The sequence below is a fragment of the Myotis myotis genome, unplaced genomic scaffold, assembly GCF_014108235.1.
Source record: "Myotis myotis isolate mMyoMyo1 unplaced genomic scaffold, mMyoMyo1.p scaffold_m19_p_14, whole genome shotgun sequence".
NCBI classification, from domain to species: domain Eukaryota; kingdom Metazoa; phylum Chordata; class Mammalia; order Chiroptera; family Vespertilionidae; genus Myotis; species Myotis myotis.
The window spans coordinates 43,658,179-43,673,362 of record NW_023416318.1 but is presented as its reverse complement, the minus strand read 5'-3'; the positions used below and the strand labels follow the sequence as shown (position 1 = coordinate 43,673,362).

The window sequence follows — 15,184 nt, the reverse complement described above, 5'->3', positions numbered from 1 at the left end:
GCCTTGGCTTCGGGGGCGACCTTCCCTGTCCCCCCTTCTCCGGATCTGGGACCAGCGGGCGGGGGTGGGGGGAGTGAATGAACCCCTATTGGGCACCTCGTTGATTGGAGGCACAGATTCCCCAGCCCAGCCGCGGGCAAGGAGTAGGGGGTGCGGTGGAGGGAAGGGACGCGCTCCTGGGGGACTTCTAGGGGCGATGGAGATCTGGACCGTTCTCCTAAGTGCTCGTCTGGCAGCAGTTCCCTCGCTTCGCTGTGGGCGCCCACCCTGCTCCCCGCGCCCCACAACAGAGGCCAAAGGCTCTTCGGCACTTTTATTAAAAACTAGCAACGCAGAGTGTTCAAGGCATCCCCGGCCGCTCCAGCCCCGCGGGATGGGTCAGTTCCGGTCGAGCAGGTGCCAGCCCGGGGGTGGGGAGTGGGGTCGTGGTTTTCGGGGCCCCAGGCCCCGCGGGTCACTTGCCCACCGAGTCGAACAGGATGCGGTTCTGCTCCGCGCGCTCCCGCTGGCTCTGCGTCCGCGCCAGCTCCAGCAGGGTCCGCAGGAGGTGGAAGGTGAGGTCGATGGACAGCGTAGGGTCTTCCCGTCGCGGCCGCTCGCCTGCGGTCCCAGCTCCCCATCTGCCGGGCCCCACGCGGTGGGGGAAGCGCTCCGCCAACAGCAGGAGGAGCGCGCGGGCCCCGCCGCCCTGGGTCCGAGCTCCGGGGCTCCAGCGCAGACTCGGGTCCCGGACGCTGGCCGCCGCCGCCTCCTCCGGGCTCCACTGGCTGCTCCCCGGGCGCAGCTGTGCCAGAAGCAGCAGCGCCGCCAGCAGCGCCTCTCGTCCGGCCAGTCTCATGGTGCCGCCGGCCCTGGACACACAGGAGCAGCGCAGGGTGAGGTGCGCGTGGAGCAGTCGCAGGTGGCACCGCTCCCCTTCCCGTGCACGTCCAGCGTCCCCGCAGGTCCCCTTCGGCTGCTGCCCGGTGCCCGCAACCTTCCCTGCAGCCCCAGCCGCTGCCCAGTCCTGTGCCACCCTTTCCCTCCCACCCCCTCCCTCTTAGCGGCCCCCGTAAGTGAGCGGAGTGCCGAGTCCTGGTGCAGAGGGAGTCCGGCGGGCGCGCCAGGGCCACTCACAGGTGCGGGAAGAGCGGCTGCGCAGCGCAGGACGGAGCCGGTCGGTCCCTGGGGCGGGCTGAGGGCGCCGGGGAAACACGGGGTCTGTCCCAGGACCGCCGCCAGCTTATATAGCTCCAAGCCGCTCCGGCTGACGTCAGCAAGGGACATGCACCGGTTGTAGAGCAATGACGGTCGCGGCTTCGAGTCCAGCGGGTCCCCCGAGGGGCAGGTCTCTGGGGCTTGCGCTGGAAGCGAAAGCGGACTCCAGTGAGCAAGGCGCTGGCTGGGGCGGAAAGCTTGCTCTGGGCGCCATGAGTCGTTCACCACCGAGAACAGTCTGCAGTGACTAGGCCGGTCCCCAGACCAGAACAGACCGCCAGTCTTCTCTGGCACAAGAAAGGGCGGCTGGATCGTGGGGCTGTCCGTGGTGCTGACCCTGCCCTCGGCCCCCAGAGGGATCAGCGGCATTGGGAGCATGCTGTGCTGCACAGACCGTTTTGTAAACTGAGGCAACCAGGACAGCACAGCTGGCACTGAGCCATCACCAGGGTACCCACCCAAGAGGCAGCTGAGTTGGCCAGGATTCTTGATCTTACTCCAGCCCCAGGATCTAAATTCTAGGGCTGACTGGGCACCATAAAAAAAGATTTCTGGCCGCCGCATACTTTCAGACCATAAAAAGCTGACCCATCTCTTCTGATTTTGCCCCAGAGTGGTAGTTCAGTCAAGTTAATTTTTCTCCTGGGAATCACAGTAGCACCATCACTGTATCTTTGACTTCCTGGTTAAGATCCCTTGGTAGAAAGTAAGGAAACATGGTGTCTTAGTCCATTGGAGGTGCTGTAACAACAAACAAACAAAACTGGGTGGCTTATAAATGAGCATTTATTTTTCATAGTTCTGGGGACTGGGAAGTCCAAGATCACGGCGCCAATGAACTCGGTGTCTTCTGAGGACCTGCTTAATGGGTTAGACGGCACTTTCTTGCTGTGTCCTCACAGGCAGCTTTTATAAGGGTACAAATCCCGTGAGGGCTCTGCCCTCATGACCTTATCACCTCCCAAAGGTCCCACCTCCTAATACTGTCACCTTGGACATTGGGTTTTCCACCATGTGAACTTGGGGTTATACAAAAAAGTGCCACCCCTAGGACACGGGTTCAAGTTCCTGTTCTGCCACTAACTTGTGCTGTGGACAGGTCCTCACTTCGATGGACCTCATTGTCTTCGTCTGTGAAGACTGGGCTTGGCGGTCTCTAGGCTTTTCTTTCCATCTCTAGAAATTGACTCCCTAGTATTTTTCTGTTGGGTCTTACTCATGGCCTCTGCAGGTTCCAGATGACATTTTTATAGAGGTACCAATTCCATATTTATGGAAGTACCACGTAAAGAGTTTGAGGGGATCCCCAAAGAACTGGAGCTACACTGGGGTTGGAAATGGTTAGAGAAACAACTGTATCAATGAAGAGTGGGGATAAATGGCATTTGCCAGGATATGGGCATAAGCTAAAGTTGCCAAGATCATAGGGTCCAGCCAATACTACGGACTGCCTATCATGTGGCGGGCACAGACCACAATAAAGATTTCAGTGAATTCAAAAGGAGTCCTTTCACACTTTAGAGTGAAACGGGCCATTTCATAGTGCTGACCCCATTATGTTCTGACCAGCAACCAAACCCCATGAAAACTGATGTGCCCACTTTGAGGAGGTCATCTGACCATTCCAGGGTCAAGCTGCATCACTGCAAGGCAAGCTTAGAGCTGATGCGCCTTCCAGGACAGGTAGGAGTTCCAGATAACAGCAACACACTGCACAACAGCCAACCTAAGGAACAGGAATGGCATCGTGAAGAGGATGGGTAAGGAGACAGCAAAGGGGGAGAGACAGGAGAATGTGATGGAAGAGGAGGTGTTAGCTCTGAGAACATCCACATTCAGATCTCCTTCCTCTAGCCCTCTACGGAGGGGTATGTGGCTCAGACCAGAGGACAACCAGCTCAGGGCTCGTGCTGTCCCAGAGCTGTTTCCTGCACAAGAGCCTCGAAGTGAAATGCCCTCAGCAGCCATCTGGCCTTGCGTGGCTCTTGTTCATGCCCCTGTGCAGGCTCCTTCTAAACACATGTACCTATGTTGAGAAGACCTCGTCTTCAAAATGTACTATCTGCCATTGAAAGTGCCTTCTTCTCTTTATTTTACCTTGTTTTAGTTTCAAAGACTGTTGCAAGGACCCTCCTGTTTAAATTTTGGTTCATTAAGTCTATATCCCTTTTAGCTATGCTATTCATGCACATTTTGACCATGTCCTCTCTTAAGAGTTTTGTATTTTTTCCCTGTTCCCAAAGCCCCCTCACTTCCAATAATTTCAACCAGTCATCTTGAATTCAACTTTGTTAAATTGTAGTTTCAGCAACTACCTTTATTATTAGGGTAAAATAATATTTTGCAGTGGACTAACCCGACATGTGGACTAAACTCAGCTATATGGCTCTTTGGCCTACCTTTCTGTCTAATCTAGGCTGCAGCACCTAGGTACTGTCCCTGCAGCAAGGGTGGAGAGCTCTGGTGGGATGAGCCAATGGCTATGGAGCAGGACCCTCCCTGAGATGAAAGGTCAGTGGGAAGATACTCAGGAATCTAGGAGCTCTGGTCAGGGCAGAGTATTCTGGGGGGGCGTGTAAAGTAGCTCAAGCCCCAGCCGGCTTGCCCCTATCAACCCTTGGACTGAAGGGTCCCAGGTTTGATTCTGGTCAAGGGCATGTAGCTTGGTAGCAGGCTCCATCCCTGGCCCCAGTCAGGGCGCATGCGGGAGACAACCAATCGATGTGTCTCTCTCACATCGATGTATCTCTATGTCTCTCCCCCTCCCTTCCGCTCTCTCTAAATATCAATGGAAAAAATATCCTCAGGTGAGGATTAACAAAAAAATAAATTAAAAAAAAAAAATAAAGTAGCTCAAGGCTGAATGAAAATCTCTTTATCTCTAACTGTTCACAATTCGGCTCTCCCTTGACGGGTAGGGCAGGGAACTGTCATACCTGTAATAGAGGGGAACCAGGTAGAAGTTGGCTAGCTGCACAGCAGGCCAGAGCTACAAGAGAGAGAAGGTCAATGTTGGGGGGCTGCCTCCATTACCCGACCCCATCCCGAGTGAAATGGGCCATTTCACAGTGCTGACCCTATTAAGTTCTGACCAGCAACCAACCCCCATGAGAACTGGCCCATGTTCAGCTGTAAACAAAAACCAGCTGAACAACTGGGTGACTGCTTCGGAGTGTGCCGCCCGCACTGGGAATGAGAGAGTAATCCCAACCAAGGGGTTTCTATGTCAGGAGCACCCCCAATCCCTGGGCACTTCTGGACTCAAGGAAGCAGGAACACAGGCTGCGGAGGTGCCAGCTCTTACATAGTAGTTGGCGATGAGGGCATCAGGATAATCCTAAGGAGACAAAGAAGGAAGAAGTTACTTGCACTTCCATGCAGCTCCTGCCTCCCAGTCCTATCACACACAGACTTCTGTGCAAAGAACACGTATCTTCACCACACCTCCCTCACCCCTCTCCTCCAGAGCTGGGACTCTCCCTGCACATCCACCTGTCTTATTCCCATGAAGCCTGCCTCCTTGCCCTGGGCATGCCAGCCGGACAGCCAGAGATCACCCCACACCTGCCCAACTCACCCGCTGGAGTTTGGCCCAGTTGTCCTGGGCTGACAGTCCATTGAGTGCCCCTGTCAGTGAGAGGAAACTGCCTAGAAAACACGGGGCAAAGCACCCCTAGGGAAGAGAAATGAAAATGCTGTGAGCACCTAAACCCCACTGTCCCGATGCAGCTCACCCTTCTCAACCTCCCTTTCCTTCTGCTCACCTGGTCCAACAACATCTTCTTTAGAGCATCCACCTTGGTGGTGCCAGGGATGAGCCGGTCCAAAACCTTGTACCAGCCTCCTACTACAGGGCCCTGAAAGTAAACCCCAGGGAGGGGGCAGGGATGCAATGAGGGAAGCAGTTGGCTTTTACAGCACACAGCTCCTCCCCCAAGCATTAGAAACCAAATCCCAGGACAAGCATACACTCAGGTAAGCGTAGATGTGCGAGAGGCCAAGGGAAACAGACCACCAGCAGCCCTGCTACGGGCAAACTTACCACAAAGCCACAGCCCAGAGAGGCCATGGTCAGGGTCCGGCTAATCTGGTGTTTCCGCATACCTCGCCTCTCCACCAGCTGCTGTGAGATAATGTCACCCAGGCCCATCAGGGACCCTGTGCAGGGTACACAGGTGTTGTCAGGACACCTCCCGGATGGGCTGCCACTCCAAGGAGCTGGATAAGCCTGCTGATTGAATGAGGCTCTGGCACTCTGGGCCCAAGGGCTTATTCTGGCCAGTCCCTTGCTGCTGCTTCCAAGTTCTCCTCTCCCAAGGATGGTGACACCTCATGTGTGTACTGTTAGAAACTGTGATGAGCAGCCCTGAGCAGGGCAGGCCCGAGAACTCTGCACTGAGAAATCAAGTGAAGTCAGAGTCAGAAATTGAAGCTAGAGAAAGGAGAAATCTAAGGTGCCAGGGGCTGAGAACCTGTCAGAATCAGAAAGGCCTTCCACATAACTTAGAGGTATGGGAATACAGGCCTGCAACCTCACATATCCAGTAAGTGGCAGAGCCAAGGCACAACCAGGTGGTTTGATTTACTGAACAGTATTCTTTCCAGGACACCACACTATGAATAGGTCATGTGTGGAATGGTAAGGAACCCTGGTTTTTTCCCCAAAACCCAAGACAAGACCCTGGTCAATGTCCTTCACCTTGGTCTTGGGGTCTCCAGTTGTGGATAACAGCAAGAATAACTCTTTTTTTAAAACATGAGTGTTTGCCCTGACCGGTTTGGCTCAGTGGATAGAGCGTCAGCCTGCGGACTGAAGGGTCCCAGGTTCGATTCCAGTCAAGGGCATGTACCTTGGCTGCGGGCACATTCCCAGTGGGGGGTGTGCAGGAGGCAGCTGATCCATGTTTCTCTCTCATGGATGTTTCTAACTCCCTCTCCCTCTCCCTTCCTCTCTGTAAAAATCAATAAAATATATATATATAAAAAGAATGAGTGTTCAAATGGCCCTGGTTAGGAAGATGACTGGCTGAGGTGGTAAGAGTCCCCATAGGGAGGAGTCCTGGCCACCTCTTAACACAATCAGGTAAACCCAATTTCCCCACTCACAATCTCAGACTGAGCTGGCAATAGGTATTATAGCCATTTCTCCCCCAGCTTCTATACCCGTTTCCTGCCCGCCCCTCCCTTCGCTTGCACGGATACCCAGCTCTAAGCAGCCCTTGTCAGATGCCCATACCAGAGACCAAGACTATTTACAGAGCCCCCCTTCAGCTATGGTGGCGTGATGGTTTCTAGCAAATACTTATATATATAGGGCTGCTTGGGAGTGACCGTATGATCTCCAGCTCGCCTGTCCATCTCACAGAGTAATGAGAGTCCCCCTCCAGCCCCGTAGCCACCACTGTCCTTGTGCCCTCAATTAGCACTGGGCAAACACATCCTTCAACCCTTTCCTTGGCTGGGAGCTGGCTCTGACGTCCGTGCTGGCTGCACACTCACTGCTCTTCCCCCGCACCCTCTGCACAGCTCTGCCCCTGAGCAGCCTCGTCAGAGGCCGCCGGGCAAGGCTGAGAGCTAGAGCTGGGACACCTGTAGGTGACCGAGGCTGCCGGTCTCAGCACACCCATTAAGACAGCCCTGCCTCTCCTCTCCCTGAAACCCCCATAGTGGTGGAGGGCCTTCCCAGAACATGACTAGTTGCCACCTGCCAAAGGACAAGGACAGGATCCTAGGCATCTGTGTTCTCTCATCCTCAGCCATACGTAACCGAGCCCCTGGCAGGTGCTCAGAAAGTAAAGCAAGGAGAAACGTCAAAAGTACTACCCCAAACAGGCCTACTCTGGGAAAGGGCATTAAAGAACTCTGAAGTCTAGCCCAAGGACCACGTCGGGCTCAAGGTGTGAGGACCAGTGGAACTGAAGGCTTGCTCCCCTAGTTAGCACTGAACTCCCTATGCCCCTCCCTGACAACGGGGTCACCAGCTGCACTCCCAGGCCGGGGAGGGGGCCACTGTGGCCATGCCTAAAGGGAAGAGCGACCCTGAGAAGTCCCAGGAGGATGGACAGAAAGGCAGGCGCTTGTTAAATGAAAAGACTGACAGCTTAACATTCTCCTGGAGCAAGGTGTTTAGAGTTTACAAAGGGCCCACACACATTCCGTCCTCACAAAAGGTCTGGGAGGTTGGGGTACCACACCCACTTGTCTTTGAGAGAAGAGGGACTTGATGAGAAGTGGAGCTGGGGGCCTGAACCCAGGCCTTCTCTCGAGGAGGAACAGGAGGGCCAGGGAATTCCCAGAATAGGCTGACTTGGCCATCGGGGCCGGAGGGCGCCAAAAGGCTCCTGTGGCTGCCACTCGCAGGGGGTTCCTGCCTTCTGCCGGAAGCAGGCCCCGGAAGCCTGCATCTCAAAGATAATCCTCTGTTTTTCACTCCCTAGAATGTGAGACCATCTGTTCCTTGTCACCTGTGGGGAGCGAAGCGAGATTCCTGAGAAAGGAACTGTCACAGAGACAGCTGTGTGTTTCCACTCTTATGCTTGACCACTGTCAACAGCAAGCTCAAGGCAGAGCAGGAATGAAAACCAAAGTCCCAATTCTAGCCCCGTACTCGGGCAGCCTTTGAGAGAGAGAGATTCCAGGCCCCTAACCACGCACACCAAACCCCAGACACCCCGAGTGATAGGGCAGCAGCAGGACAGGTGGATGTAGCTCAGTAGCCCCGCCAGTTCTGTCCATTTCAGACAGGACAGGACCGAGGTTCCCTTCTGTCCACAAATTATCAGGCCCCTGGGCCTCAGCAACTCCAGGGTGGTCTGTGGCTTCGGTCCCCGCACAGAGCAAGGCCTACACTTCTGGTCCAAGTGACTGGGCAGGAAAGGCTGACATTCAGACTCCGTATTCCATCTTACCCAAGCCCAGGTGTGGGAGCCCTTTTAGGCATATTTGGTTGGTCTGGCCCTCCCCATGCTCTGGCCCTCTAGCCCCAGGGGGTTGGGGCTGGAGGCCTGCAGAAACATACTGCCTGAGCCCTGATGGGGCAGGGTGAGGGGCTGCTGGCCAGTGATGCCCCAAAGCTAGGCTGGGCACAGAGCCCAGCAGGCAGACGTTGGCGCTGGCGTGACATCATACCCCTGGGTAGGTGCCAGTTCTCATGCCGTCACTCGAGACCGGATTCAGCAGAGTGGGGGCGGGTTTGGGGGGGGGGGGCGGGCTGCCTCTGAGCACAGAGGTAATTGGGACCACTCCTCTGTCTACTAGTGGAAAAGCCCCAAGTTCTATCCCCTCTTCCTAGGTCCAGGTGAGAGTAAGTTCTCTATTTTGTTCCTCTCCTGGCTTTTGTGCATGGAGTCTTAGGGGCAAGAAAAAAAGTGTTAATGGAAGAGAACAGGCTGGGGGCAGAAAGCTGGCATGAAGGGCAGGAAGCGTGTCCTTGCGTCCAGGAGACCCGAGCTGTCAGGTAGAGCTGCTGGTGTGGGGCCAGAGGTGCTGTTGACTCATTCCTCCACAGAAGCCTCCAAGTCAATAGCTGCCTGGCATAGGGGCTTGGTCTGGCAGAGCCCAGAGGGAGCTGGAGCCCCGCAGAAAGGGGAGAGTGCATCCTCTGGGATTGGTCTGAATGTCTTCCCCACCCCTGACCTGGACTATCTATCCTACGGCTAGAAAATGAGACCAAACATAGGGTTCTATAGTGTAGACCAGCTGGGGCTACACTCAGCATCCTGAGTCCCCAGGAGTCTCAAGTACAGGGCAGTGCACTGGCAAGCGCCATGGGTTCTAACGCCAGCTCTACCACTGATGATGTGGGACCTCAGTGCATGTCCCCCTCCTTGCCTCAGTTTCCTTTTCTGTAATATCAGGGGCTGGACTGGATGAGCTCTTACATCCTGGTTTAATTCAGACTCCAGGGAAACCAGTGTCTGCAGAAGCTCAGGTGCTCCCACAGCAGGCCCAGGTTGGCTAAGATGCATGGAGTTGGGCCTTGGGTCCTCTGAAGACTGGAAAGGCCCTTAAGAAAGGATGGGAGAAGGCGGACTCAAATTCTGCAAAACACAGCAGACCTTTGCCCAGGCCGCCCTGTTCCTGACTCTGGCTTGGTCCAAACTGAATGTTATCAGACACTTCTTTTGAACCATTTCAGATCTTGATTCACTTATCTTATTCCAGCCATTACAGCAATTCAACCTGATAGATTCTTGCCTATGCCACATCGGGGGCTGCACTGTGGATGCTTTACTTGGGGACCATGCATGTGCAATTTGGTAGTAAATGGGCATTAACATCCCACGTGGCGAACCTTTAACCAATGAGTTGGCAGCTAGTGGGTAAAGGTTTCTCCTTTTCTCCAGAAAAGACTACTCACCTATGTAGTCCTAAGAGGCATTTCAAAGAGCTTCCCAGTCAGTTTTAAGGGACTGAGCAGCTAGGTGCCTTAAGCAGTGTCCAATTTAACAATGTGTCCTTAAATCAGCTCTTCCTCCTCCTTCCCCCATGGGCCCTTATAAAGTACTTGCACAGAAGTTTCAGGTTCTGCTTTTTGGAGAACCAAGGCTAAGATAGTGGTCCATGTTCAGATTTTTTTTAATGCTTTGGTTTTAAAGAGATGAAGGGAATGAGATGGAGAAGCATCAATTCATCGTTCCACTTATTTATGCATTCATTGGTTGCTTCTTGTATGTGCCCTGACCAGAGACCAAACCCACAACCTTGGCATATCAGGACAACGCTCTAACCAACTGAGTAACCCAACCAAAGCTCATGTTAAGGTTTCTGGCAAGTGGAACAAACCCAACCCAAATACCTCTATAAAAAGAACTGCTTGCCCGGCCAGTGTGGCTCAGTAGTTGAGCGTACACCTATGAACCAGGAGGTCACGGTTTGATTCCCCATCAGGGCACTTGCCTAGGTGCTGGGCTCCATCACCAGTAGAGGGCGTGCAGGAGGCAGCTGATTGATGATTCTCTCATTATTGATGTTTTTTTTTCTCTCTCTCTCCCTCTCCTTTCCTCTCTGAAATGAAGAAAAAAAAAATATGTTTTAAAAAGACTAGCTTGCTGTGCCTGGGTTGCCAACACTCAGAGAACACTCCAGGCCAACCCCTGGAGCCTTAAAGTTTATTAACAGTTTTAAGTCTCTAAAGCCTTCACAGAGATAATCCCTACACTTACTCTGTGAAATCATATAACTAAACTCAAGTTCTAAATGAGGAAACTGAGGCTCAAAGAGGTTTATTGACTTGTTCATGCAGCTACGACAACTGCTATGGCTCTGAGATTCAAATCATGGTGTTCTGATTCCAAGTCTGAAATCTCTACTGTTTAGGAACTACTGTGCTGGGATCTAAAAGCAACTTGGTGAGCAATTCCCACCTCCTCGCTTTCCTTTTTGTTTGATCCAACTGAGCAGCAGGTAAGAGAAGCCTGAAAGGTTTGGAAAAGCCTGAGAAAAGTGCTACCCAGCGGTTGCTTTGGGGCTGAGCTGTTGGCACTGCCTCAGAAAGACTGCAGGTATGGAGCCACAGGGCTGTAGCCCCGACAGGCAAGTATGTACACGATTAAGCTACATATCTGCACTTGGGCCCCTTGGAGCTCCAACTCCTGCCCTGGTCAGCTGCAGGTGCCTTGAGCAGGGACTATCCTTCCCTCCTTATTCTTTTTTCTTCCTTTCTTTTTCCCCCTCCCTATTCTTAATGGCCAAGAAGGGGAACCTTCCTTCCGGCAGCTAGGGGCCCTGAGGGAATCTGAGGCTGGGCAAAGGGCCCAGAGTGTCAGTTCCCATCACAGCCACACAGTCCAGCATGAGTCACCACACACGCAGCCAGGTGAGTCATACAGGATGACGGACACTCTGAGGACAGGACATAGGGTGGTTGGGCACAGGAGGCTGGAAAGGGGCCGGAGGGCAAAAGAATCCACCTTTTGGACAGTTCCCCAATGAGGTGTCTAGTGCTGATGTGAAGCTATTCTAGTAGCAGGACCGCTGTTCCATCCTGGTTTTGTTTACTCCCCCCCACCTTTCAAGTCTTCCTCTCAGAAGCCCATGTCCTCATTAGAATCCTGTTCCCTTCCTCTAAACATGGTAACCCCCCGTCTTAACCTGATCACTCTTGTGCTGCCCCATAGTCACACTCCTTATGATTCTTCCCCCATAATAACTTATCTCCATGCCTCCTTTACATGAGCCAATCGACAAAACGAAAATGGTAACAGTAACAAATGCAGGTAAGTCACTGGGTTATCTTTGTGAAGTTGCTACTTAATCACTGGATTTGGAGTAAAAATAAACCCTTGGTTAGTATATTGTTTGGGGATACGGTACATAGGTAGTAAAAACCATGAGAAAAGCAAAAGGATGATATAAACAGAACCCAGGGCAGTGGTTGTCTCTTGGGAGTCTGAACGAGGGACAGGTGCACAGGGGGTCTCACAGCTGGGTACTCATGGAGTGTCCAGTTTTGACACTGAAAGTGTACTTACATGTCTTAATCGTTCTTTTGTGTTAAGATGCATTTCACAATAAAAAATACTAAGGAAAACACTTATTACCTCTGTAACCTAATGGGGATCAGGTAGTCCTAGCTCATCACAGAGCTCTGTGGGGACAATGTGTGTGACCGTGACTTGCACACCCTACAATGTCAGAGGACCCTGTGTTGCGATTACTTTTCTAAGGTAAGGCCTCCTGGGCCAATGCCTTTATCGTGAGGGATGACTCCTCAGCTCCTACCTAACAGCTAGACCAACTATGCATATCCCTTCCCTACGGGGACCCACCCTCCCAGCCAGACAGGAGACAGCTTGGGACGAGACAGCCAACTCTGCAAGGGGGCAGGATAGGAGGGACAAGTGAGGGGGGCGGGGCAAGCGCCTGCCTTCCAATCAGCCGCCTCTGGCCCCGCTCGGGTCCCAGGGCGCACTCACCGGCCGTCAGGACCTGAACTTTCCACGGGTGGGCATTCAGGGCCCGCTGGTATGCCCGCCAGAGCGCCATGCTTCCTGCCGAGCCAAGAGGAGGGGTTCAGGCCACGGCCCGCCCACAAGCAGAGAGACGCTGGGCTTTCCCTGGGACCCATCCCTCTCCTCCTCCCGCTCCCACGGTCCACCCGCGAGGGGCTCAGGGGGATGCCTCCTGGACAGCTTCCGGTCAGAGGGTAAACAGGAAGGCCGCGGGGGGCTGTGAAATGCAGGCGGCAGCCTCCCGCCACCGCACCCCAGCCCGGGGGCAGGGCCACCGGGGCCCTCCGCCCCACGAGGCGCTGCCGAGGACGGGCTCGCTCCGGCTTTCCGCAGAGCCTGGCCGGTCCCCAGGTTCGGACGCTCAGTCGGAACCAGCCCGCATCCTTCCTGAGTCCAACTCCACGCGGGACACAGGGCTGGTCCCTCCCGGGCCTGGGATGACCACGTGCGCCGTGGGCGTGCGCGGCGCGCCGAGGTTTGAGCCGCTCCTGGCGGACCCCGGACAACTCACCTGCGCGCGAGCTCAGCCCCTCCACGTGACCTGACGGGCGGCGGGACTTCCGCCGTGAGCCCCGCCCCTTCCGCCTGGCTGGGCGGAGGCTTTCCCCCGCGGCGGGCGCAGGGATGGGCGGGCTGATTCGTCACTGCTGCTCGTGGACAGCGGTCAGCTCGGCCGGAGCGACGGGTTTTCCCAGTTGACTAAGCCCCAAGCCGGCCTGGGCGTGGCCCCGCCGGTCACGCTTCCCACCTCGGTCCGACCGGGTCTGCTCCTGCCCTCCCGCCCCCGCCCCGGAACTGGCCAGGGTCGTGACTTCTGTCTCCGTCTGTTTGGAAACTACAAGCCAGTTAAGCGTGTGTGTCATTTGTCTCAAGGTTCCTCTGTAGCCGCAGTTGTGAGCTCCTGAGTGGGTGGGACTGGGTATGTTCATAGCTGTCTTCCTCATAGCAACTACTGCAATGCTTTGTCCACAGCAGCCCTTAGGAATGCTGCATAAGGATGACTCCTGCATTGGGATTGGAGCCTTACGAAGTTTAGGTACTGGTTTCTTTTTTAAAAAACGTTTTATTGTTTTTGAGAGAGGGAGAAACATTGACGAGAGAGAAACATCCATCAGCTGCCTCCTGCACGCTCCCTACTGGGATCGACCAGCAACCCAGTCATGTGCTCTGACTGGGAATCAACCGGCAACCTTTCGGTGCCCGGGAGGACGCCCAACCCATTGAGCCACACCGGCTGGGCTAGGTACTGGGTTCTGAACTAGTGGCTGGGCAGCCCTGGTTATCACTAGACTTGAACTTAAGGCTCCTTATCTGTGAAATAAGGGGGTTGGACTTTCACAAACTGGGCTCCAGTTTTACGGGTTTATGTTTGTGAGGATGACTATCCCTACAGATTCTTCTTTATCTCAACTTGTTAAAAATATATATATACTTACAGACAGAGCCACTTTTAAACAAAAGGGCCCACAACTAAAAGTGTTGGGGATTAGGTGATTTCCTAATTACCCTTTACCACTCTAACATTCTAAAATTTTGTGAATATAGTGCAACATCCTCCTTAGGGAGGTAGAAACTCTTCCAAGATCCTTGGCAGTGGATTTGTTAGCCTTTGCTAACTATATCCACGAAGCCCACACTTCAGGAGGCAGCCATGTCTGATTGTTTTTCAGGCTCTCTACCTGGCTAACTGCAGCCCCAATATACTCAATTCCTATATGATTAAGGCAGGGAGAATCCTGTCACAGATACTGGAATAAGGAAGCAAGAGAATTCAATGTCGCAAACCTTTAACTAAAACCTTTTACAAGCAAAACACCATAATAGAGTGGATTTACACTAGTAAATAGACTAAATGTGGCAGGTTGGAAAGTTGTATTCTAATGTCAGACTGTCCAGGTTAAAATCCCAGTACCATCACTTAGTTCTATGACCTTATTCAGACTGGTTAACTGCTCAGAATCTTACCTTTATCAAGTAAAATAGAGTAAAACCTGCATCATATGATTAACTGACATATGCAAAGTATCCGAAATAGACCAAGTGCTTAATAAACACTTGTTTATCCTCCTCCTTTACTTCCCTCTTGGGGACACATGAAATAATTTTTACTGGAGAAATCTGGGAAGCCCCTCTGTGAAGGTAGAATTTGAGCTGGGATCTTGAAGAGTGCTTAGGTGGAGAAGCTGGAAAAGGACACTCCCAGAGGAGGGACTAGTGTGAGAACAGCCACAAGGAGAAGTGCAGAAACCTATGAATAATATAAAGTGGGTATATTGGGAGGGAAGGTTAGAAAGGGAGTGGCCTGGAGAGAAAGCAAGGCTGAAAACGTCTTTCTGATTTTCTTTTGTAGGTCAAGACGGGCTGACACTCAGCAGCAGGGTTGCCAGCACCCACCTACAGCCTCAATAGCATGGGTCCCCAGGTCCCATCCTTTTTACCACTGAGAGGGCGATTTCAATAATGCAGTGTCAAGGGACTACTGTGTAGGATGCGGGAATTTCTCTGCAGTGGAAGGCAGTTCCTTATCAATCAGCTCAAAAAGAGAACTGGCACAACCTGAGCTGGATCACAATAGGATGGTGCAATACTTGGCTCTTTTGCACTGACGTGGGCTGTGGTTCCTCTGCTACTAATGGTCTGGGTTGCCTCCAGGTCTGTTTCCTCTTCTGTACAGGAAGGAAATTGAAGTACTTGATTCCTTCCTTAAAGGTTTTCTGACATTTGATAAATTCCTTACACTTAAGAGGCAGAAAGCTATTCCCAGATATCTGGCCAATCAGTCTAGATAGAGTGCCAGAGGGCTTTGTTCCAGGTGGGCACTAAACTAATTTCTACTCCCTTCAAATAGCAGCTGGCTGTGTATTTTTCTCTAGAATAGTTGAAGCCATCTACTTACCCGAAACCTCAGATTGTACTCTTATACATTCCAAAACTATGATTTGCCTCTTTCTCATTGCTGGGGTATGTCCTAGCTTAGCAAGCAGTATTGCAGTCATGAGCCTGCAGCACCCCACAAAAGGATTTTAACAAGATGA

General features: G+C 53.0%; 2 protein-coding genes and 1 long non-coding RNA gene across 4 annotated transcripts; 1 reads left to right on the top strand and 2 right to left on the bottom strand.

The window, feature by feature from the left end:
- Positions 1-304: 304 nt before the first annotated feature.
- UCN (urocortin) lies at positions 305-1,833 on the bottom strand. The gene is made up of 2 exons (XM_036335065.1): positions 1,117-1,833; positions 305-851 (listed from the first exon to the last, which is right to left on the bottom strand). The coding sequence occupies exon 2, from the start codon at positions 836-838 to the stop codon at positions 455-457; it is 384 nt and encodes a 127-aa protein (XP_036190958.1). The 5' UTR covers positions 839-851; positions 1,117-1,833; the 3' UTR covers positions 305-454.
- A 132-nt stretch (positions 1,834-1,965) lies between these two features.
- MPV17 (mitochondrial inner membrane protein MPV17) lies at positions 1,966-12,775 on the bottom strand. 2 transcript variants are annotated; one of them, XM_036335059.1, is made up of 8 exons: positions 12,661-12,775; positions 12,114-12,188; positions 5,240-5,355; positions 4,962-5,054; positions 4,775-4,870; positions 4,502-4,534; positions 4,134-4,186; positions 1,966-2,923 (listed from the first exon to the last, which is right to left on the bottom strand). In XM_036335059.1, the coding sequence occupies exons 2-8, from the start codon at positions 12,181-12,183 to the stop codon at positions 2,854-2,856; spliced, it is 531 nt and encodes a 176-aa protein (XP_036190952.1). In that variant the 5' UTR covers positions 12,184-12,188; positions 12,661-12,775; the 3' UTR covers positions 1,966-2,853. The 2 variants fall into 2 exon arrangements, with proteins under 2 accessions (XP_036190952.1, XP_036190953.1); XM_036335060.1 differs by lacking the exons at positions 12,114-12,188; positions 12,661-12,775 and adding an exon at positions 9,078-9,202.
- A 106-nt stretch (positions 12,776-12,881) lies between these two features.
- LOC118669176 lies at positions 12,882-14,634 on the top strand. The gene is made up of 3 exons (XR_004971904.1): positions 12,882-13,001; positions 13,122-13,185; positions 14,500-14,634. It is a non-coding gene; the product is annotated as an uncharacterized LOC118669176 (long non-coding RNA).
- Positions 14,635-15,184: the final 550 nt, after the last annotated feature.

What these genes read in the sequence shown, in the direction of transcription:
- UCN (XM_036335065.1), bottom strand. Translation starts at nt 838, where the DNA reads ATGAGACTGGCCGGACGAGAGGCGCTGCTGGCGGCGCTGCTGCTTCTG.
- MPV17 (XM_036335059.1), bottom strand. Translation starts at nt 12,183, where the DNA reads ATGGCGCTCTGGCGGGCATACCAGCGGGCCCTGAATGCCCACCCGTGG. An exon ending in AGTTCAGGTCCTGACGGCCG is followed by an intron (nt 5,356 to 12,113) that starts GTGAGTGCGCCC and finishes TACCCTGCACAG; the next exon opens with GGTCCCTGATGGGCCTGGGT. An exon ending in ACTGGGCCAAACTCCAGCGG is followed by an intron (nt 4,535 to 4,774) that starts GTGAGTTGGGCA and finishes TTGTCTCCTTAG; the next exon opens with GATTATCCTGATGCCCTCAT.